At 39.2% G+C, this 23,093-nt stretch overlaps 1 protein-coding gene across 1 annotated transcript in view; it reads left to right on the plus strand.

The window, feature by feature from the left end:
- The window catches only part of LOC145437976 (uncharacterized), a 574,293-nt gene that overhangs the window by 542,865 nt on the left and 8,335 nt on the right, over window positions 1–23,093 (plus strand). Inside the window, exons 16-33 of the mRNA XM_080315344.1 lie at window positions 999–1,113; window positions 1,745–1,924; window positions 5,364–5,568; window positions 7,047–7,158; window positions 7,430–7,561; window positions 8,744–8,908; window positions 10,860–10,966; window positions 11,039–11,120; window positions 11,200–11,270; window positions 11,329–11,435; window positions 12,420–12,516; window positions 14,631–14,698; window positions 14,761–14,889; window positions 15,007–15,138; window positions 20,162–20,310; window positions 21,471–21,600; window positions 22,219–22,319; window positions 22,893–22,963. Of these exons, the coding sequence (XP_080171470.1) occupies window positions 999–1,113; window positions 1,745–1,924; window positions 5,364–5,568; window positions 7,047–7,158; window positions 7,430–7,561; window positions 8,744–8,908; window positions 10,860–10,966; window positions 11,039–11,120; window positions 11,200–11,270; window positions 11,329–11,435; window positions 12,420–12,516; window positions 14,631–14,698; window positions 14,761–14,889; window positions 15,007–15,138; window positions 20,162–20,310; window positions 21,471–21,600; window positions 22,219–22,319; window positions 22,893–22,963 (2,153 nt within the window). The remainder of the gene's footprint in view (window positions 1–998; window positions 1,114–1,744; window positions 1,925–5,363; window positions 5,569–7,046; window positions 7,159–7,429; window positions 7,562–8,743; window positions 8,909–10,859; window positions 10,967–11,038; window positions 11,121–11,199; window positions 11,271–11,328; window positions 11,436–12,419; window positions 12,517–14,630; window positions 14,699–14,760; window positions 14,890–15,006; window positions 15,139–20,161; window positions 20,311–21,470; window positions 21,601–22,218; window positions 22,320–22,892; window positions 22,964–23,093) is intronic.

A 23,093-nucleotide genomic window follows, 5' to 3' on the forward strand; every position in this document is an offset into this window, starting at 1 on the left:
GCGGAAACCGTAGATTGAGAACGGAGCAAATCGTGGCGAGATAGCGCAGTGGTATAATCCGCGGCTGCAACACCAATGGGTGCGGGTTCTAGTCCGACCGAGGTCGACTTCCGAATTCCGATATCTAAGTGTTGGAGGTTTACCTAGGCTCCTCCTCGCCACCTCATCCGCGTCAGCGGTGTCTTACAAAAGCCTAGAGGTGGGCCGTGCTATAAGTCGGCAGTTACGGAAAATACAAAGAATATCGGCCTGGTGTAAATGACCATAGTAGTCGACAAACACCATGAATACCCAAAAACAAACAAACAAACAAACGGAGCAAATCAAGTCTAGACAGATATGCCCACAATTAGAGTAACCTTAACTGGCTCTCAGCCGGAAGTAAATTTGAAATCGCTTGTAAATACACTTAAGCCATTCTGTTATTGCTAGAGTTATGCTCCGTTTAAAAAAAAAACATCTTTACCGATTATATGTTTTGAATATTCAGTTCACATTAGGATTATCATGTTTTGGGAATCTGAAAATGAAGACATTTTAAAACATTTCCACACTTGCAATACCGGAGTATAATCCGGAAAACTTGGTAAATGTATTGGGAGTTAGTAGTTGATTGACTAAAAAATAGGTCATTTATCCGACTCGACTCGATATGCAGTCTTCTATTGAATTCTCCGTTGGTTTACTGGTAAAATGTCAATTCAACTCCCGAAATACCCGTCAGAACGTTGCTTTAGTACTGATTTACTATATCCTAGTTGAACTTTAAGATACATTTAACCAAAATTTTCAAAAATGACGACAAAGTCTCAAAAAAGAGAACATTTGGGCGTCCTCCGAGATGTAATCATAACATTTTATACAAATTTATCCCCACTATAAACATGGAATATCTAAGCGGAAGCATAACGGGTTTGATACACCAAGGATCTGTCATCAGAGATCAATCAAGCCTTCTGCATGAAAGGACTCTACCTCATACACGATATATTTTACAGATTTTCGATATCCCAACAAAATGGCACTGGCTCGTACAGCACCAACAAATCGGAAATTAACGGTAATCAGGTGCTATTCGATGAACTGGACCCATACACGACGTATACAATTCACGTGAGTTGGCTGTTACAATTGTGTCATAAGCAAGTACAAAAGCTATTCCTAAATCCTTACATTGGTCGAGTTTAGACATCGAAAGGTTATCTTCACTGCATAACGGGTATCCTACACTAGATATAGTGTAATTAAAAGCCGGATAGAAAATCATTTCAGGAAAATGTAACAAGGTCAAGTGACGGCTAAATGACGAAGACATAATGCTTCCATGAGTGTAAGACAGGCGCAATTATGTAAATGCAAAATTGACCAGTTTCGCGTCTGCATGTTGTATTTAATCCCTACCTCTACCTAAGTAAGTGTCATTTTCACTTGGATAACACACGATTTTCTACGCATTGCCTATCTATTTTATATAGGACAAGAAATTGTTTTACGGTCTGACAGTCTGCACCTAATGCAAGCCTCTAATATAACATTCTAATGCCATATTTTACGATGTATAAAATCGTCGCGGGGTCAGATAGAGATGATCAAGTTGATTCCTTTTCAAAGCAAGATCTAAATCCATGCTCGTCTTTGGTATCTGATCGGTGTTCATTTTATCCTGTCTAATTTTTTTCCTGATTCATATGGCATCTGTAGGGAATTTAAATATACATAATGGAGCGAAGCAGTTACATTTAAGGTGGAAGTATGTCCGGAGTCAGACTGTTGCATCGCCAAACTCAACAAAACCGCGATATCCACCACCGGCCACGGCTTGCCCGGTGATGTCACAAGTACAATGAATGGAGATGGAACAACGGTATGCGTAATTTCCTGGAATGCAGCAGAAACTCCAATTGACCAGGTTGAAGGTTACAACGTGAGTATTCGTGTATTGAATTGTCATGCCGCGTGATGTATTCGTTGGAAGTTTTTCAAAATAACGAAACATACAAGACAAGATGCATCGCAATCGCAAAGAAGACATTTTCTCCTGTCATATTCCACTTGCATCACTGTAAAAACGAGTACTGGGCCTCATGTCACAGAATTAATTACAGAAGTTTTTTCTCAACATTTGTCGTGAGATGACAGTATATAATCAGACTTTCATCGGATCAACCTCCGATTATAATGTTATGGATTGCTGTCAACCGATGTTAACCGATTGCAAACACCGGTTACCGTCATAATATTCAACTGTATACTATAACAAGAAATATATGCCACTAATAAAAGGCGTGATCGACGAACGAGGAGACGATTAGCGAAAAACTTTGGTTGCACTCATGCGCTATCACTTACGGTCGAGGTAAATCCCGTCAAACTGGATAATTCGTGTTATTGAAGACAGGCTATATAACACTGGTCGGGTCACGGTTCTGACCCACTTCTACGTGTCGGAGGTTTCTCTGGGCTCCTCATCGCCGACCTCACTGCAACTGCAGTGCATTGAAAAGCCCAGACTGAAAGTGAGCCGTGCTACAAGTCGGCAGCAACGACCTCGATGGGAACGCTTGGGAGCGAGAGAGAATGAAGAATGACTGCGAGAGAGATTGAAAGACGTTCCCAAGAATACTAAAAGCAAAGACCTCTGAACATTATGAAATTCGTGTCGTGAAGCACAAGGCCTAAACGGCGATAAGCTCCACTGTGTTGTACCCATTAATACATACATACATACAACACTGGTCGGGAACCTATGGCTCGCGAGCCATGTATGGCTCTTTTTGGTATCAGATATGGCTCTTTGACAAATTCTTAATTTCATACCTAATTTATCAATATTGCAGCAACTGATTGGTAAATTTTCATTGCGGCACAAATAATTATTTTCGTGGCAGCATGAATATGTCTTTGAGAGGTCAAGACAGTGGGGTAACCAGGGTACGGGGTTCGTTCCCCCACTTAAAAAATTCACAAATTAAGTTGTGGTTGCGCTGGCGACTAACACCACTGACGAATTCGATCTACCTGCCATCGTGCGTTCCTTGATTGATACGTTGACATAGCTACGCTTGCAGGACAATGCAGTTTTAAAATACACATTGTCTACCTGATTTATGGCGTTAAATAAACTTCCTTTAAAGTGACATTAACAATTACAAATTCAAAATAAATAAAAAACGCCATAGCTTTGATTAGTAAAGTAGGTAGTATTTTAGAACAGCCGTAAATGTAGATGTGTAGCGTTGTTACGCCGAATATTTTAGAAGTCGATTAATATTGAGATTTTCGGAATCAGCGCGACAAATTTATTTGAATAATATCATTGATGATAAATTCTGAGGTATTTACGATGAGTTGCGCCATCACAGATGAGACTTAGCCCGTCTGTGCCTTAGCTCTTCTTTGGAACAATATATATGAAAATACCGTGGTTTTGGAAATAGAAATGTTTATAATCAAAACATTTCTGAAGATCGATAAAAGAATACCAATAATCATTCAAGGTTTCACAATTTTCGTCGCTCATCACTGACATATGAGGCACTGCCTCACTTTCCTCCCCTAACCCCACGTCACTGACAAATCATACCTTACAGTGGATATATAGTGCTGTAGTGACCATGTTTGACTCCACCTACGCATGCGGGCAGAAAGATATGGCGCACGCTACGAATCCCATATTAGTGCTACCAACACGTCACGAATTTTCAATTTGATGTAACAGTTGATTGACATGTATGGCTCTTTGGGAGTTAAAATTGGAAATAATGGGACAATATGGCTCTTTGGACGAAAGAGCATTCCGACCCCTGGGCTATAATATAAAAGTAAACAACAGCACGCTGTTATTGCAAAATGCTTATATCCGTAATAGAGAGAATTTTTGTAACTCGTGTTATAGCAATGGTTTCAACCTTGCCTGCAGATCCCCAAGGGTGTGTGATATGTACTTTCAACGCTCAGGGACGATATTGCGGCACTGATGAAATAGTACATCGTAGCTTATGGTGCAGCAGTTTTTATACGGACACATGATTCTGTTACAGAATAATAGTTCTACATATCCCTTGGTTGTCATTGAACAGTTTTTCTTTTTCGTCGTCGACGGCGCAAAATATAACAGCGATATGTGCACCATGCTTTTAATAATGAATTGTTTGTTACAATTCATGTACAATGGAGGTTACCTGCATCATGCACGTACTTCTAGATCGCAAATTCCCCCATAACACACTTCGGTCACGCCAGATAGATGTTTTCAATAGAATGTTTACAACAGCGTTCAGAAATGAGAGAAAGAGGCACTGAACGACTTTTAACAGTTAGAGGCCTCTGTATATATTAGAGATGCTTTGAAGCTTTTTAGCTAAATTGATTACCCACCGATAGTCTGTGTGTTTGAGAGCTGCAAAATCAAATCGTCGCTATATTTATTCATCGTACCAAAACGGAGAAGTCCATTTAGTGTTGTGACTCACAACCTCACAATAATAAAAGAAGTCTTTGTTTTTTGAAATACATTCATGATAAACCTAAGAACTGGATATAGTATATCTCCTATATTTTAGCGAACTAAGTTCAGTGTGATCATATAGGTCTAAACCACATTTTCAGTGGATTTACTGGTTGCACTATACAATGAAACAACAAACCCATTACAAGTAACGCTCCGCCATGGTTAATCACAGAGGGGGATTTGGGATGTGCACATTTGATAAGAACTCAATGGGCATGAGCCCGTAACCGATGGTTGTTATAGCACAATTCATTTGATCCCGAATATGGTTTGTGCAATTATTAGATCGTTAATTAGTAGGGTGGTCAACGAGCTTAATTTAGGTGCGAAATACCTTCAGTATGGCGAGATAGCGTGGTAGTGGTATCATCCATAGCTATAACACCAATGGGTTGTGGGTTCGAGTCCGACGGAGGTCGATTCCGGAATTCCTACCTAAGTGTTAAAGTTTTTTCTAGGCTCCTAATCGCCATCTCATCTGCGTAAGCAGTGTCTTACGAAGAGCGTATAAGTGGGCCGTGCTACAAGTCTGCAGATACGGAATCAAAAATCAGGAATATCGGTCTGGTGAAAATGAACATTGTAGTGTACAAACACCACGAATACCACAAAACAACAACCTCCAGTATGAAATTCCTATTCCGAAAAGACCGAGAGCTCTTCGACCTCTTCCCAAACAATTTTAGTGCAGTCCTTATAATAGGAAATGGGGCGCCCGAGCATGGCAATTAGGAGCACCAGAGAGAAAATGTCAATAACCAGTGTATTGGAAGGTTCTACCGTGCAAACCGAAAAGGATATCGACATATAATCTCCGATTGTGTAATAGCAGCGCCTATTGACTTCATAACAGATAATATGGACCGCTAACATCAATGATGGACTGTCGTACGAGGTGGATGAGATCGAAGGAGGAGACTATGTTGACGCTCCACAGATGAATTACAATTTGCAAACAAAAGCAAACAAAATCTACCAAGTTAAAGTTTCTGCAAGGACGTGTGCGGGAAATGGAACTTTAATTGAAGCTATAGGAGAGTGCCGGACACCTATAGAAGGTACAGTTTATTTCCACTCTTTGCATGATTCGGTGGGTATATCTGATATATAGCATATAATTACACGGAATAGGTTTAGAAATTCCATGCCACAAAAGTGGAAGCAGAGGAGTACGAAATTAACATAATATACTTCAGCCAATAAACACGATATATTGTAACTATATTCAATCTGTAGAATCCGTTTCAGAGGTAAACGTTATTATTCGAAGAATTTAGGTATACTGTTGGTGTATAGCAGTGTTTCTCAAACTTTTCTAGACACACCCGCCTTTATGATAGTCAAAATTTTGTGCCCCTCTTATCGTCATATCGGAAAATGCAACCCGATTGCTGGCAATACCAACCGATAGTTTGATGGCATAAAATGTTATGACTGTTAACGAGAGAATTCTCAAATATGTAATTCGTACTACACACATATCAAAAACTATGAATTGGAGGTACATAATGCGGAGAAGTTGACTGCGGCTTCGCGACTGCTTCAGATGCTTTCACGCTCCCCAGTTTGAGAAACACTGGTGTTTGGAGGTTAGCCATTCCCATCTGCAAAGAGCAAAAGAAATAGTGGACCGAACGTTACGACTATTTAGATATTTAACTCGTCAGCAATCACTGTATACCATAATATCCTTAGCACATAGCAATGAAAAGCAATCACATTACATATACATTTGAATTCACATTACAAGTTACAATATGCTATTCAGGCCGATGCTTCTATATAGATTGCGCGACGCAGCTTAATATAATTCGAGATACTGTAATTAATTCATGTTGCGTTTCTCGTGTTTATTGGTGGCACGGTGATACAGGGCTACCTCTATTATATCATACGCCAGTGTTTACAAGATGGACATTTTTCATTAGGCAATAGAATGAGAAAAATTATATCATAATGTCATAAATATGCAACCATAAATATGACTAGACATGAATTATATGATGACGCATATATTATTTGCATAACAATATTGAAAACAATATATCTTCTTTATTTGCTAATAAATTAACGTTTCAGCCGTGTAAAATTGCACGAATTGTATGTTTCACGCACGGATGACAGGAAATTATTTCTTACGAAACCCAGAGTAGGTGGTACGACCATGTGTACTCATGCTGGGGAATTCTTTATTATTACTTTGAAGAATTCATAGGATATATTGGTAAAAAATTACTCTGACAATGCTTTGACACAGTACCTTGGGATTAGAGTCGCGAATGAATCAGCAACGGAACTGCTGTCTGTTGTGTCATTTGAACCTGTGATGGTCGGTAACATACGTTTTCCCGCCTAATACCTGTAATATCAATATACTTCTATCGTCACACTGTTGGTTATTACATGTAGCTCAAGAAATATTGACTGTGTTCAATCGGTTTGAAATGCGATCCTGAGATTTAGATTTAAAAAGAGAATCATTAAATTGAGATAAAGTTACATCGAGTTCATTATGGTGTTACCCGTTGTTTTGCAGGACCTGATGAGATACCAGCACCTTCACTTGATAAAGTGGTGACAAACGTCCGTCAAGAGACCCAAGAAATTGTCGTTCAGATGGTTAATGATGAATCAAACGGTGCAATCAGGTAAATAATCCTAAATGATTTACATATACGCTGCATTTTTCAGTGTATATAATTTTTCGAGTGTCCTACCGAATGATGCTTGGTACGTGGTGCAAACTGGTAGAAAGAATGTGGCGTAGTACATAGGTTTACACTTGACGTGATATTTCACACGGAATCCGTTTAGCCGCGTGCATTCATGGGGCACATAATGTTAAAAATCACTTTAACGATATTGTTGTCACACGCATCTACGCTGTTCGTAAAAAAGTAAACATACTCCACTCTACAGCTGTTTATTTGTCATCCTTTACAAAGACAATGAAGGTGCGCTTCCACAATCATTCAGCGATTTGCAGCAGTTGTCGTCAAAAGCAGGCGCTAAGAAAGTTGAAGGCGGCTATATTGCCGTGGCTATTAACAGGTAAGCATAGCCGATGATACATCGATTTCACAACTCAAGCTTGCGAAGTCGATCAGATTAATTATCAAATATAATGCAGTCTTATTCGCTCATGCATAGCATGTGTTTATGCTTTCGTTTGCACATGCTGCTTTACCATTGAATTAGTTCACGGAGTCCGTCAAAATGTTCATTACCTGTAAATTATTGTAAGTCATGCATAAAGGAAACAGGTTCTTTGTTACCGCCCGCGCTACTGCACCCGAGAATTGCCTTGTTAAAATCATATGAACATCAAACAAGATCACTGATCTCACTGCGCCCATTCCAGTCATATAAATCCAAACCGATCTATCGGGTTGTTTAGTCGAAATATTCCTATTAGGAGGGCTGGGCAAAATCGAGTACCTGAGTGATTCGTTTCTGAATCACGTATTATGCTTCGAGTCAAGTCAAGTAATTGAGTACCGCTCTCAATGGCGTCACAACAGAATGCACTACGGCAAATTTCAGATATCTACGGCTTATGCCATCACAAAAATATAATTCCTGTTATCCATTTTATTAATGATACCTTTGTATATTTTCGACCATATCGATTTCATTCCACTTAGTGACAATGTTGTGGAATAATCGTGACTTCGGAAATGTGCTACGTCCAGTAACCTTCGTAGCTTTGTACTATATGTATCGTTAGCCACGATACCGATAATCAAGGTTTCAAGGATTCAACAGTGTAAATTAGTATCGAAACTATAATTCTCCTTGATTAATTAACTTTATGTGGCGGGACGCGTATAATTTCAGTACGCGAAAAATCGTGTTTTACCACTAAACTCGAATCATCAAAATTAATACTCGATTCAGATTCGAATACTCGACTCATTGTGCCCTGCCTTACCTATAGTTGACAACGATCCCGAAGAGGCAGCATCCCAGCATGACGAAGCCTGTATGGAACAGATGTTTACGTACACTACGTTATTATTTTGACTATGACGGAGTAACGAGTGACGTTTCGGCACCGCTATGCTGTTATGGCGAATCTAGTTCGAGATATGTTGCGACTGCGGTCAATAATCTTTGTCCTGGATAACTTGGTCTGTTTCTTGCAATGCAGTGACCACGTACCCGATTTATGATAATCACAGAATGCACACATACAGATAAAGTAATGATGACGATGTCCTCATTGCATAACAGAGGAGAAGTGGAAATTGGGGAGACGATTCAGGTTACCCTTGGAAATGATAGTGCCACAGGCTGCAATGCTGCTTTGCGTGATATGACATCACGAGAACAAACTGATTCTTCAAGTTTCATCGCTGCCAAGAATATCCCTCTGGATTATAGAGGTGTTGAATATAGGTCAGTTCAAATAGTTTAACCGAGATATACTTGGTTTATGGTATATGTTTTGAAATAACAAATGTATAATTATATAAAAGAAGGTATGTAAGCCCTAGTTGATTTTTTACCATGTGATTTGTACGTGACGTCCAGTTTAGCAATAAATAAATGCACCCCTATTTTAATAAATGTGTACCGGGATACTTTCTATTACTAGAGAGCTGGCATACCTAATAGTTGTCGAATATGTAGGTGTGCCGACCATCAGATCTCCAAACGACTATACCTCGCGTTTCATAATGCTCTCTAAAACCACCTACTGTATCTTGAAGCCTGGATTCGATTTACAAAACGAACAATTGATGCGGTTAATTGTATTTAGGCATATAGTCCTAAAATATCCGACTATACCCGCAAAATTCATATATCACCGGCAAAACAGGCAGTTGAATGGTATGTTGAAATTAACCCGAATATTTAATAATTATGTTTTCGGCATGAAATTTCTAATAATCGACGAAGAAGGATGGCTCAAGCTCAATGGACTATTTTTAGAGGGTACACGAACTCTTCCGAGCTCTCAGCATAAGCAATCTCTTCACCCCGAGTATTGGACATTTAATGTCGATGGCGTTATATTTGGTGATACGATTGTTCATAAACAATTGTTTACTCTAGTTTACGACGATTACTTCAGGCGAGTGTCGGTCAAAAATATTCGGATTCATTTCAATATGAATATACTATTCAACTGTTTGACTGACTGTAATTCTGTAACTCTCAGGACGCTATTAAAACAGGCATCATGTAGCATTCAACAAACAACACATCCATTTTGTGATTGACCCGTAATGTACTGGTGCTATCCATGAATCATTCAGTGATTAGATTGTTATGTTGCCTAAAAAAAGGCTGCGTACCAAATTTGGTTCAATTAAAATTTGCAGAATCCACTGCAGTGCCAATTGAAATTTTTGAATTTATTTTAAAACATTGAAAAAAATTCACGGTCGACCCCTTGAGATTCTTAAGTTATCTAAAAAACGACGAAAAGTTAATTTGACGCAATTCTAACCAGTGGAATCGAAGGTATTTGAGTTGTACTTCTATAATTATGGGATTATTCACCATTCACAGCTATGTTTGCAGATACAGATCTCTTGAATGATTTACTGTTGTTTAAATTTGAGGTGCTTCCCCTTCTGACGAACGCCTAGGCGAGACTGCCGAAAGTTTCACTATCACTTGGTCACCTTTTCCGGCGATTGATTTTGTTGCAGTCGCAGACAACTTGAGTTTTGCTGCAATGCCTTTGATCAAGTTTGCAGTGGCGGTCTCGTCATGCCGTCCGTGAAAAGTACCAAAATGCACGTATCTAGGTTTCAAGCCTAGACTATATATCTTTAAAATGTAGGCATGATCGATTGAAAAGCGAAGAAAACGGAACAAGCAGACACCCTGAAGATCATAAACTGTTGCATTATAAAACGCAACGTTCGCAGTATCTCATACCAAAATAATCCTAAAAAATATAGATGCAACTTTTTTCTGAAACTTTTATTAAATATAAGTGCATCTTTCTCAAGATTTGATGCAACAGAAACTTGCCCTAGTTATAACATTATAGCAGGACTTGCGCGCGCCTTACCGAATTAACGGTATTTTTAAACGTGCGTGCAACGCTTTCTTTGGTACCGTTCCGGATCATTTTAGCCTAATGGAGATATTATTTGATTTACCTAGTGTCCGAATCAGGCGTATTAACTGTATACATTAGTAGATCAATGCTTTTCAACCTTGTTGAGCACCATTCGACGACTTCTATAGGTTGGGAATGGCTGATCTATAGCTAACGAAAATATATTTCACATATTTTCAGCCATGTAATGTTTGTATCGTGAGGAAACCTCATCCATAATTCGCAAACGTATTCTTCCCTTTTAATGCTTGCACATTTATCTGTTTCCAGCGTACTAACAGTGACAACGTCTCCGGATAGCGATGGCAACGTAATCGTGACCTACAATGAAAGCTACACAGCGATCGGGGACCTGCCAAAGTTTATCCAAGGCACCAGTCAGTAACAGGGCTTCACGAAATAGATAGATTTCTCTCTATGTTCATACAGTGTTTTCTGTAATATCACAGGTCTTGTCTGGGTTACCGCTTGCGTTTTGATACCAATTATTATAATAGCGGTAGCAGTTTTTGCATGGATGAGACATAAAAGGTCAGTGAGAAATTATTGCATTTCAACGTAAATAGGATTACGTCACATGTACACTCATTAAAATAAATCTTGCGTTAAGAAATACATTGGAGAAGAAGAGTGGAGAAAGTCCGACATTCGCCACATCGTCTTTAGATGATATCGGTCATGGTAAAAATCACACTATAATTTTTGTAAACTTATTGGCTGTCAGCACTTCGCATTGCAGATCCATACGAAACTATCGACCCCACAACCATTCCTTTGAAAAGGCTGAAGGAATATTATCTCCAAATGGAAGCAAATGAATGCATGCTCTTCAGAGAGCAATTTGTGGTAAATGGACTTTGTATGCAGCTCCTCTGAAAGCTACAACTTGAATTTTGGGATTTACGAATATAATACAGATCTTCATTTGCTACTAATGAATTTTTGGAAACTTGATGTGTATCAGATTGACGTTAAGTAGTTCCGGACATTATGTAATCGTTTATGGTTAGAATTACTTCCGCGACGAAGTGAAGATGATTTTGGGCACACTTCTCCCATCTTGTGGTCTTTAAGGTCAATGGTGGTATGGAATGAAGTACCTCAGCTCTCATGGTGACCGTCAACCAGAAGCGTCATAATTGGCAGAATGTCAGAACAAAAATAGCGATGCACCATGCAATCAATTTCAGTACATATGGAATAATCATCGTTCACAACCTTCAAATTATTACCATTGCCTTTCTAAACTTTTGAATTCATAATCTCAAATATGAGTCAGCTAATGCTCATCACGTATGATTGGGGAGATAGACAATAAGCCTAAGACTAACTAGAAATCGACAGTCAGGACACACATAGTGATAAAACAAATCCAACCTCATTTCATCTTTTTTATTGATCATTATGGCTGGGCAAAATCGAGTTTCTGGATATAGCCAATGTTGTGGAAGGTCTACGCTACACTTTTATAGAGTTTATGCTAATACCTTCACATTGTGATCGTAGCAGCTGCCGGTATTACACTTCCATTTCCGTTTTCTGGGAAGGGTGCACCTATTATCATTCATGTACTGCAGGGATACTTAATGAAAACTTCATACGTTCTTTCGGTAGTGCTCATCAGACATTATCGAGCGATCCATCAATCAATGTGAGATGAAGAAATGACAGTCACAAACCTTTGCAAGCCCAATAGCTTACTACAGATGGGATCAATCGACAAATCCCGCGACCTTAGAATAGAGCAGATGAACATGGACACCCATTCCTATGCACATAGATGTTCATATATTCTCAGATTCCCTAATAATAAAGTTGTCAATGTTTTAGAAACTCAAGCAAGAAGCTAAAAAAGTAGCACCGTCGTCTACATATGCCGGAAGCGCTGAAGTCATGATGAAGAATCGGTTCAAAAATATACTTCCGTGTAAGTTTGATGATCTATTTATGCGCTGCGTTGCTGTTTGGTGTTGCTTGAACCGGGTATTTCATTTCCTGTTTTCAATTTAGTCTAAAGGACGGGCTATGAGATGACAGCCGGGTTTTGGCTTGAGTTGTTGATATAAAATATGAAATCAAAGGTTTAATTTAGTTCAAGGAGTTCAGCGAGACTCCGTTTAGCAATGCGAAACAGCTTTCTCAATAATAAGGATGTAATTGTTATTAATGCTACCATAATTGACATATTAAAGGCCCAAGTGCTGTAGATAGTCGAAACGTCTCACTATCAATGTTTACTGTAATTTTACAAAAGTCTGCGCGCACTCGCCAACTCACTGCACGGTCCCTTGGACATTAGTGCTTAACGACTAAAATAAGACCTCACTTCGGCTTTTTTGTAAACAACACACATTTTACTGAGCTTCTGAGCTTTGTCTTAGAGGGCTTAGAGGGTACATTGCTCATTACAATATTCTATAGAGCAGTGGTGCTCCACCTTTTTGTCTTCGTGAACCCCTTTCGGACCGTCACGGGCCCCCGCGAACCCCAACGAAGTTTTAGTTGAAATATAGCTCAATTATCGTGCAATCGACATCTGTCTTGTGCAAATGCTGCTTGTGCAAATGCTAACTGTCGGCTTAGTGATAAACAGCAACGAAATGACTTTTCTTGAAAATATGATCATACTATTCATGTAGAAATTTGGTTGACTTCTATTATTTCAAAGCGAATTCTGCAACTGCATTTCCTGTAATACGTAGTCGAGTCTTGAAAATACGCGGCGAAAGTGCCGAAAACCCATTTCCACAAATATATGTGTCGACGAATGTAATAATACCGCGTAACGCTTCCGACAACGCATTTTGGTATGATCGCAACAAATATGGCACCAAAATTGACAATAAAATATTTTAATGAACATAACTACGTCGAGCCTGGTCATTTCTATCTAGCACAGGGGCGGCCAACACGCGGCACGCGGTCCAATTACTGAAACTAGTTATATTATAAAAACTAAATTACTCATAGGTAATTTATTGTAAACTTGCAAGGCCAACCAAAAATTAGATTAGCCTCACCGCAAAATTTGGTATGTTGATGACTAAAATATCAGTTCCGACGTATTGGCGTATCCAGGTGCCAGTCACATTTTTCGTAGATCCTCGTATATGACCATAAAGTAGAATATTCCGCGTATTCGCCGAAATCTTCGATATTGAAAATTACAAATGCCAAATAATCGTTGACCTTGCCTAATGATTCCAGCGGTATGCAGAGGCGACCCACAATTTGTGCAAGTAGCATTATTGTTGACCGAATTCATTCATTAGCATTGAAAAAGTTTCGCGCTGCGCGTGTCTAGGTCATGGATGCACACTGATTCTTCATGTCATATTTGTTATTGATTTTGATGGGTAATATTATAAGTATCGTTTTCACCATTACCCAATCGGGTAAGGGTTATCAACATACAAGTTATCCGCGTAATGTTTCGTATATCTCATGTAGCCCTTTGGCCGAAAAGCTTGGTCACCCCTGGCTAGCAGATTATCTTGAAGTTAATATGGAAAATCGTTGTGTAGGCTTTTATTACAAGGATAAAATGGATTTTTGTAAACATTTTGAAGTCACCATGATTGACCTTACTTGACCAACTTTTTTTTCCCACAATCCCCAACAAAATATGTCTAAACAGCAAGATGTTCGTATCAGTAGGCTTTTGGCAATTTAGCATTTATATGCGTCTGCACAGTAGGAAATTTCATCTCAGATTACCATTCTGTTGATGTGAGGTCCGAAGTTTTACCAGTAATGAGGCGAAACTGCCTCGAGATTTTCCCGACCTAAAAATACATATTAGGTTATCAACTATTTTGAGGCTTCACGGACCCCCGGTTGAGAATCACTGCTATAGAGAATAGAGTAAATAGCATTTTAAACAGCATTTTAAGTAACATTTTGAATAGCATTTTAAGTAGCATAAATTTCCGAAATTGACGTAAAGCGTGAAACATTTCTACCAAAATTGAGATGATTTTATCAGTTCATTAAGTCTTGGCAAAGTCATTACTGACCAACAAACTATGGCTCTCTCGACAGACGACAATAACCGAGTATATTTGCAAGGAGAGGGCGAGACCGCGTACATCAACGCAAGCTACATAAAGGTTACTTTTATATTCCTCCGAGCTTGGTTTTTGAGACGATATAGAAAAATTTGAAATTACAGGGAAGCAAAAAAACGTTCATTGCGACTCAAGGGCCGCTGCCTAACACAATCGCCGATTTTTGGAGAATGATAGTGGAGCAGGGTGTCAAAATTATTGTCATGTTGACAAAGTGCGAAGAAAATGGAAAGGTACTGCATTGGCTTTTCTCCATTTCAAATTGAGCATTGTATTATTTTAATGTGTGAATGCATTAGATAATTATTTCATTGAACTAATCACCTGTGAATGTCATTATAAACATTTAGAGGAAATGCGAAATGTACTGGCCACCATCTAAAAGAGAAGCATATCATGGGTCCTATCGTATCAGGAATATCAACGAGAAGATGTGTGGTGGGATTTTGACGACGGTGTTGAAAATACACGTTCCCGAACAGGTAAACATCGGATTAGCATATAGTGTTGACTTTGCTGCGGATCAGAGTATGACTATAAATTTATTTTGCAAGGAAAACGCACTATCGCGATTTTCCTTGCCTCACTTCAAATATTTGTTTTCGAGTTTATTCGGGCATTGTATTGTGCTGACAAATATACCCGTGATCTAGGTCGTTAATCGCGGCTATACAACAAGCGATTGTGGTATGCCAGGAAACATTCCAGTTCTATATAAATGAATATTATGTTCATATTGAAATGAACTCGGCGGATATAGCAGAGAACGAGAAATAAGATTGTGTACCGTATCACTAATCGTATCACCAAATAATACGTCACATGTGTGCGCGAAGTGAAATGTATTACTTAAGATTAGGGCTGGGCGCAATGATTCGGGTGGTGAAGATGTGGTACCGATGGATCAAAAATTGCAAAATTATCTCTGGCCCTCAAATCTTCAGCCGAGAATAGCAGATCTTTTGCTGTGTCAACACTTCGATACAAGCTCTACCTATCGCGGACATTTACATGAATAATCGCCTTTTCCAAAAATATTTATGAACGTTTAAAATTTGTTGCTCGAGCTTGTCATCGGTCCCCACCCGGTGGGTCCAAAGGCACACGACCATGGGGCCTATGAGACATACGCTCAAAAACTCAAATGTGTTCACTTGTTTTCTTGTGCACTATAACCTAAGCTACAGCAAGCCAATGAAGAATGTTTCGTCGCGACCTTCAAAAATAAAATATATTATATCAACTCAAATGTTGGCCTAAAATCATGTTTTGATTTACGCCAAAACTTTCAAAATTAATGCCACATAAATATGACTAGAAAATCGACATTTTGACTTTCAAATACCTCGTAATATCGATGAAGCACCACAGGTAACTATGATTTACAGCCTAGATACCTGTAGGCGAGTTTCTGTTGGTAAGTGATTAGTTGGTCCATCTATTTTTCTTGATTTGGCTATGGTACCATAGGTCCCCCACCCCATAAATATTGTATTTGACTTGAAAATAGTCTACTCGAGGATGGTATTGATTCAAAAAATATGTGCCATTATATACCCTGATACAAGCCCTGTACTTCACATCAAAAATTATGGCGGGTTTGTTAGTCTGAAAGGTGATATAGAAAAATGCAAATGTCGATCCAAATTTACTTTACACCCACTAAAACGTAAATCATTCGTCACAGACCCCATAACTTACGCAGGTCGAAATTTTGCATGTGAGGAAAGATTCTGTCAGCATGTAATTGTAGACAAATTCATGAAGTGTAAGCATGGAATTATCATGGAGAATTTTTCAAGTATTTTCGGTCCCGGTGATTCATCGGTACCACATCTTTCCTACTAGAATCTGAATCAAGGATTCATTTTATTGATTCGAATCTAGTAGTAAAAGACGATTTTTTTCGAGGACTGAAATTATACGCCACTCGCAATTCAAAGTTAGTTTACTAACGAGAATTATGCTTTTATTACTATTTTCCACTGAGGAAGCCTTGAAATCTTGATAAGCCGTGCCGCAACATACGAGACATAGTACAAAAGCTAGGAACGTTACTGGAAATAACATAGTTCTGGTGTCATGGTTATCCCACAACATTGTGAAGAAGTGCAATGAAATCGGTATGGTCGAAAAATACCCAAGTATCTTTAATGTGACCGATAACAGGCATTGTATTCTTTGTGATGGCAGAAAAGGTAACTATTTGAACTTTGACGTGGTACATTCTGTTGCGACGTTATAATGTATGATACTCGAATACTTGACTCAACTCGAAGCGTATTACATGATTCAGAATCGAATCACTCAAGTACCCTATTTTCCTAGCCCTATTTAAGATAGTTCGTTCGCAGTGGACGCACTGGGGGCATTCGCGAGTGCGAAGGGGGCGCTTGCCATGAAATGGGCGATTAGGGCGTGGGGGGCCATATTATCGAACGATATGGTACGCCGAAAGCAAAAGAGAGTGGTGTAGGTATAGTAAACAACTGCTGCGTAGTGTTGAAATGATTGATGAATGAAGTAGCTAAATACGCACTAAAAATGCAAAATCGATTCAGTCAGGACAATGTAAAGGTCGTCCGTCGATCTATCTAATCAGCTGTATGGAAAAAGTACATTGTTACTTGACGATGTTGATTCTGCCCATCAATGGATTAATTTAGCAGTCTACTGAATCCACAGAAAGCGTGGTTCATTGTGTTCTGTGACAACAACCAAGTAATTAAGCAGTTATTGCTCACTGGAGGTAATCTCTGTTTCGATCAATCGTGGATTTTCCACAGTCCTACGACCGTGGCCTTCGACACGGTGCTCTGGTTACCAGAAACTGGCTCGTTTATACTTAACGTGCATATTCTACAAAACTTATAAGCAGAATATATCCCTTGTCAGTAATGATGCAACCTGATCAAAGTGAAAATGGCAATGTTCGCATTCAGTGATAAGCGAGTGATATATCACAGAAAGTTTGCGAGACCTGAACTGTTGCAATTCTCAAGCTTGTCCGAGTTACCGGTCCAGCTCGCATACCCGATATTGCTGGAGAAGCATAAATCAATCATCTCGGAAAATTGCACAAGGATATGTTGATTTCATTCCAGGACATATTCCAATTAAAAATTTCTTACCGGATAATCAAACTATTATGTAAAGTTTCCGAGCACGAAATGGTTGAGGCGCGGGATACATTATAGAACAACTTTTAAGTTCTAACCAAGGTTTAATATGTCCAATCAACCTTTCTGGATATACAATTAAATCAGAGGTCTCAAACTCAAATGTGCTCGCGGGTCAATTTCCTACTTTTTGATGGCGCCGCGGGCCGCAGCATTAATAATAGGGAAATTCCATGTATTTTTGAGTAGGCATTATTTTGACGGGACCTTGCAGACTGACATTCGACTCGCATCTTGAAAATGTGATTTAGTATTGGGAATTCACGCCTGGCACGAAACAGAATCGCGTTTTAAAGTCTTTGAATAAAATTGTTGCTGCACTTGGCACAGTTGCTGTATATTTACTTGTAGACACCATGCTAGTATAGAATGTAAACATTCTATAATGTAAGAGTACAAATGCATCATGACATCGTCAAAGCTGTCGCGTTATAATTTTGCTCCTAGCAGACATTTGACGTGTCACAATTATAGGTGGAATATTTTAGAATTTTACAAATATTGATCTGATATAAGAGCATTAGAACATTACAGCCTAATCCGGGTTTCGGGCATACTCTTGATAACAAGACTGTTGATCATGTCATTACCTAACTAAAATTAAATCAGGGTTAGATTTACCTTCGAATATTGGAACAGATCTATAGCAACTTGAATATAATGATTACTGTGCCGTAGCAATAGAAATGTCCAATCGCCGAAGTATTCCTTGATCTTCCACTGCGTGGTAACTTTTGAAAGTGATGTAATAGTGAAGTTTGATGAGTAGTTCCAGCTTCTGGAGTAGTTTTGGGGCGAATTTCCAGTTTTCAAATCAAAGAAAAGATATTTGACAGTTAAATATTGTCGAACACGTCAAAATACAAAATACAGTCGCGGGCCGCACAAAATGGTCTCGCGGGCCGCATGCGGACCGCGGGCAGCGTGTTTGAGACCTCTGAATTAAATCAAATGGAAATACTCCCAGTGGAGTCAGGTTGACTTTTTCGTCGTTGCCCCTCCCCGCTTATTGTTGATAGAACGTGTTTTCAGTACCGTGACTAAGTTTCTGACTCACAGCAGAAAGCATATTGACAGTACGTGATGCGAAGATTGCATGTAGATTTCAGAATGAGATTGTTCTCATCAAAATTCCGGCCTAATATGACGAGGGTGATGATAATATTAAACCAGCATTATCCGTTTCTTTATTTTCTGTCGGGGGCACTGACATTTTCCTCGTTGTCCAGAGGTGCGGCAGCTCAGATAAGTTTGCGAAACACTGCTTTAGACGGCACACTAACCGCTTTGGCACAGACTAGGTTGGTGTATCTTCATAATGGTCTCTGTAGAGTCAGGGATCCCTGTGATCCATCCTAGATTCCGATTATAAATCGCACAATTAATTCCAGTTGTAAAAATTTATTTGGCTTCATCATGTATACCAGGAGTGACTAACCTGTTAGCCATTCACGGCGCATTTCCATTACTTAAGTTGCCTACGGCCGAATTCCAGGGCATAGTCGTAACCACCTTACACCAAATATCCATGTCCATGTCCATTCACAATGAACTGGGGGCTAGTTAAGATGATGATATATCTTCCGGTGATCCAATTGTTATTAGTCACTTTGTTGCATGTTGTTATTTCTTGAACTCCCATCAGGATTGTCGGTATATTGGAAATATATTGAAATCGCCCAAGCGTATCAGAAACAACTTTCTTTTATGATGAGGATGTGATTCCAAGTTGGTATTTATGTATGGCGTGCATCATTTCCACTGTTCTCCGCGTCTGTACTGTTGGGCTCAGATTGCAAAGGGGGCAAATTGTTACTGTATTAAAATCGAAAAATGAAGCCATATTGAATCGCGCAGAGCTGGAAGAAAATTTAAATTTTAAATTGAAATCCCTCAAAATTCCGGGAGTCAATTCGGAAATTTCATTTGCATGTCGACGGACGCCAACACATACTAAATGAATTACGTGTCGACTGCCTCACAAATGCCCTTTTACGACCACTGGTTGCCCACCCCTGTTGTATACGAATCTCAACTCAACTAGAGTAAGTCAAAATAGAGAAGATGTAAAGTATATTAGGCTCGAATGAGTATCCAGTATTCAACCGTCCTATGATTCAAGCATGGTTTTACGCACCATCGTCTGCGTTTACACAGTTTTATTCATTGTATACAAACATCAATGAAGAAGTCATGCATAGATGATGTGGTAACTATGTAAGCATCGGTAAATTGTAATGCTAACTTAAGCAAAATACAATATTGCTGAAACTTTTTGCTGATTATGTATGCTGGATCGATGACTAATTAATTATATATGTAACAGAGTGAGATCACGGTGACACATTATCACTATGTGAGATGGCCGGACCATGGAGTACCACAAACGACCACGACGTTCTTCCGTCTCCACAAGCAAGTGATGACTCAGTTCCACAATACGGATCCAAAGACCCCAATCGTAGTACATTGCAGGTATAGATTGAACATTAACAGTGAGGACGCAAGCGGTCATGTCCAAATGGCGTCTACGTCTTCTGAGTACTGAATTACGTCTTCCATACTTTAACTACATACTAAAGTGGTTATGCTATAATACCATAGTTCCACTGCAAATAATTCGTTTTATGCAGAACTCATTTTCAAACCTTCTTTTTAAAACTTGCAACAATTTGGATATTGTATAGTATAAACTGCAAGGCAGGAGTGTCAAAAGATTTCATCCGGCCCGCGAACCAATTTTGAGGGAATGAAAAAAAGTGTGTTTAGGAAGAAATGCTTGAACGCCACAGTATATCGACGCGACAGCGGTGTTATGGCTTGACTTTAATCACCATTAGGAACTAAGTCGCTGGCATTAGCGCTCAATTCCAGAATGGCAAAATGTGCACACCGAGTTCAGAGGTCTGGAAAAAATGGACGAATGAGTAATTAATAACAGAAGCGAAAACACCAATGCTAAACCGTTATACGGGATATATATAGATATACCCTGAATATACGGGGACGCTATATTTGATTTAGTCGCGAAGATGCACCATGAAGTTTTGAAAGTAGCCACCTCTGAATATCTTAAAAGTGTTTTCGAGAAGAACTACTATTTGAAACCACGTACTTGACCACTTTTCAGATTTGCATATCCCTCTTAAACTGGCAATAGCTTTGACGTGTATTTAGAATCGTTACTTCTACTTGTAATTATTAAATAAATGACGGCGTTCTCTCCTACTTTTAGTTGCGCACAATCACTGACTGCTTCAAGTCTCTGGTTACATACACAATAGTATCTAATAATAAGCTCGACTTAAGATTATCCTGCAAAACACCTTTCCGCAACGATATGAAGTAAATTTATATGGTCATTGATTTCGTAACCTCAGATAATTATACATCCACTTCTGCATTCCCCCATATGGACTTTGCTGCTGACCTTGGAGCGCGGCCAACTCGTTCATTGAACTTTTCGAGCCAGCGATGACGATCCCCCTCACACATAAACTTGAAAGGATAGCATCTTGCACCTGCTCTCAATGATTGCATCGTTGTGGCAATTTACCAATTGAACCAATAGGTTCCCCGCGCATTCTTGACTGTATACTTCGTAAATCGGAAACCTTGTGTATGCTCCATTTAAGTGCTGGCGTTGGACGGACTGGTACATTCATTGGATTCGATGTACTACTTGGCGAAAGTGATCGGGCGATGAACGTCTACAAATGCGTGCTGAAAATGCGACAACAGAGAGTGGATATGGTTCAAACCAGCGTGAGTAATTTGACGACGAACCGGTATTTAAGTAGGCTGGACAAAACTGAGCAAAATATCTGCGTGATCCTATTCCTAACCGGGTATTTGGCTTCGAGTTGAAGGGGGCATTCGAGCAGCTCTGAATATGACTTTCGTGGGAGTGTGAACGATGTGGAAATTGTCCATGTGATCCCTTCATGAGAGCATAAAGAAAACATTGCAAGCTCTTTGTGAATTCACCCTACCTATGGCGAATTTAAATTTATGGCATTTCTACTGCGAGATTTCGATGCTGTGCTACGACGAATCGAAGTTCCAAAACTTACACAGTGGAAAAAGTATCGGAACTATAATTCTCTTTGATAATAAGATTGTTGGTGGAACAGCGTATAGTATCGGTGCTCGTCAATATGATCTCTCGCCACTCTCCTCGAATCATCACAATTAATACGCATTTCCATGTCCGATATATAGCAACAGTCATGCCGCATTACCACCATTGCTCCATACCAAGAACACGTTAAATATTAGCGGAGGCTCCAATCACTTTCAATTGTTTTGATTGCGCACGTGTTCAGACATACGTCATTTTCAGCAACTTTCACTATGATGTTGACAAATTAAAATATATTACAGGATCAATATCAGATGCTTCATAAACTGATGATGGAGCGGCAATATTTCAGGGAGACGGACTTCGACCGAAATGACTTGCTAAAAGAGAAAAAGAATTGGGAGTAAGTCAAATATCGCTTCAGCAGCGAAGCGAAAGTAATTTACCGCGTAGGAATTCTCGCGTGAGGCTGGAATTAGAATCGATGTTTTTTATCATGACTTCCTCATGCGATATGACGATGGCAAATATTTGACCACACTCAATATTTGCAGTGATTGTGTCATGGAATATAGTAGCATGTAGCATTATATTTTCGGTTCACGGAGTTCAACAGAAGCATTTACACCCTGAATATTATATTTGATGCTACCTATCAACGTGTACAATGAAATATCAATCCTTCGGAGAAAATTATTTAGTCCTGTGGGTGCTAAATAACCAGGCAGGCCTATTAAAAATATATATATATGTATCATTTCTGGTGACCATCAATGCGATTTGTGTCTAGTAAGAAGCACTGGCCCCCTCTGGCGGATAAATACATCGTCTATGAAATGTGAATAAGATAACTGCTCAAGGCTAGTACTGAGAAATTCAGACAACAACCTGAAACTTAGTGAGATCGCCTGTGATGAACCAGCAGAAAGTCGACTGTTATTTATAGCTACGGATTGATGAATATTATTTGTTGCAGTGAGAGTCAGGAGTTAACACTGCTCAATATGTTCGACGCAATGCATCCAAAATGGCGTCAAAATTCACCATGTAAGTGACGTCAGATGTATTTTCAATTCGGAAGAATTCAATATAATTCGGTATAACTCCGATATGTGATTTATTGCAGTTTCGATATATCTTGGTGCGGTGTTGTATAAGATAAATATCTCTAAAGTAA

The sequence above is a fragment of the Botryllus schlosseri genome, chromosome 4 (genome assembly GCF_051294905.1).
Source record: "Botryllus schlosseri isolate E-star chromosome 4, Bs_hap1, whole genome shotgun sequence".
Lineage (NCBI taxonomy): Eukaryota > Metazoa > Chordata > Ascidiacea > Stolidobranchia > Styelidae > Botryllus > Botryllus schlosseri.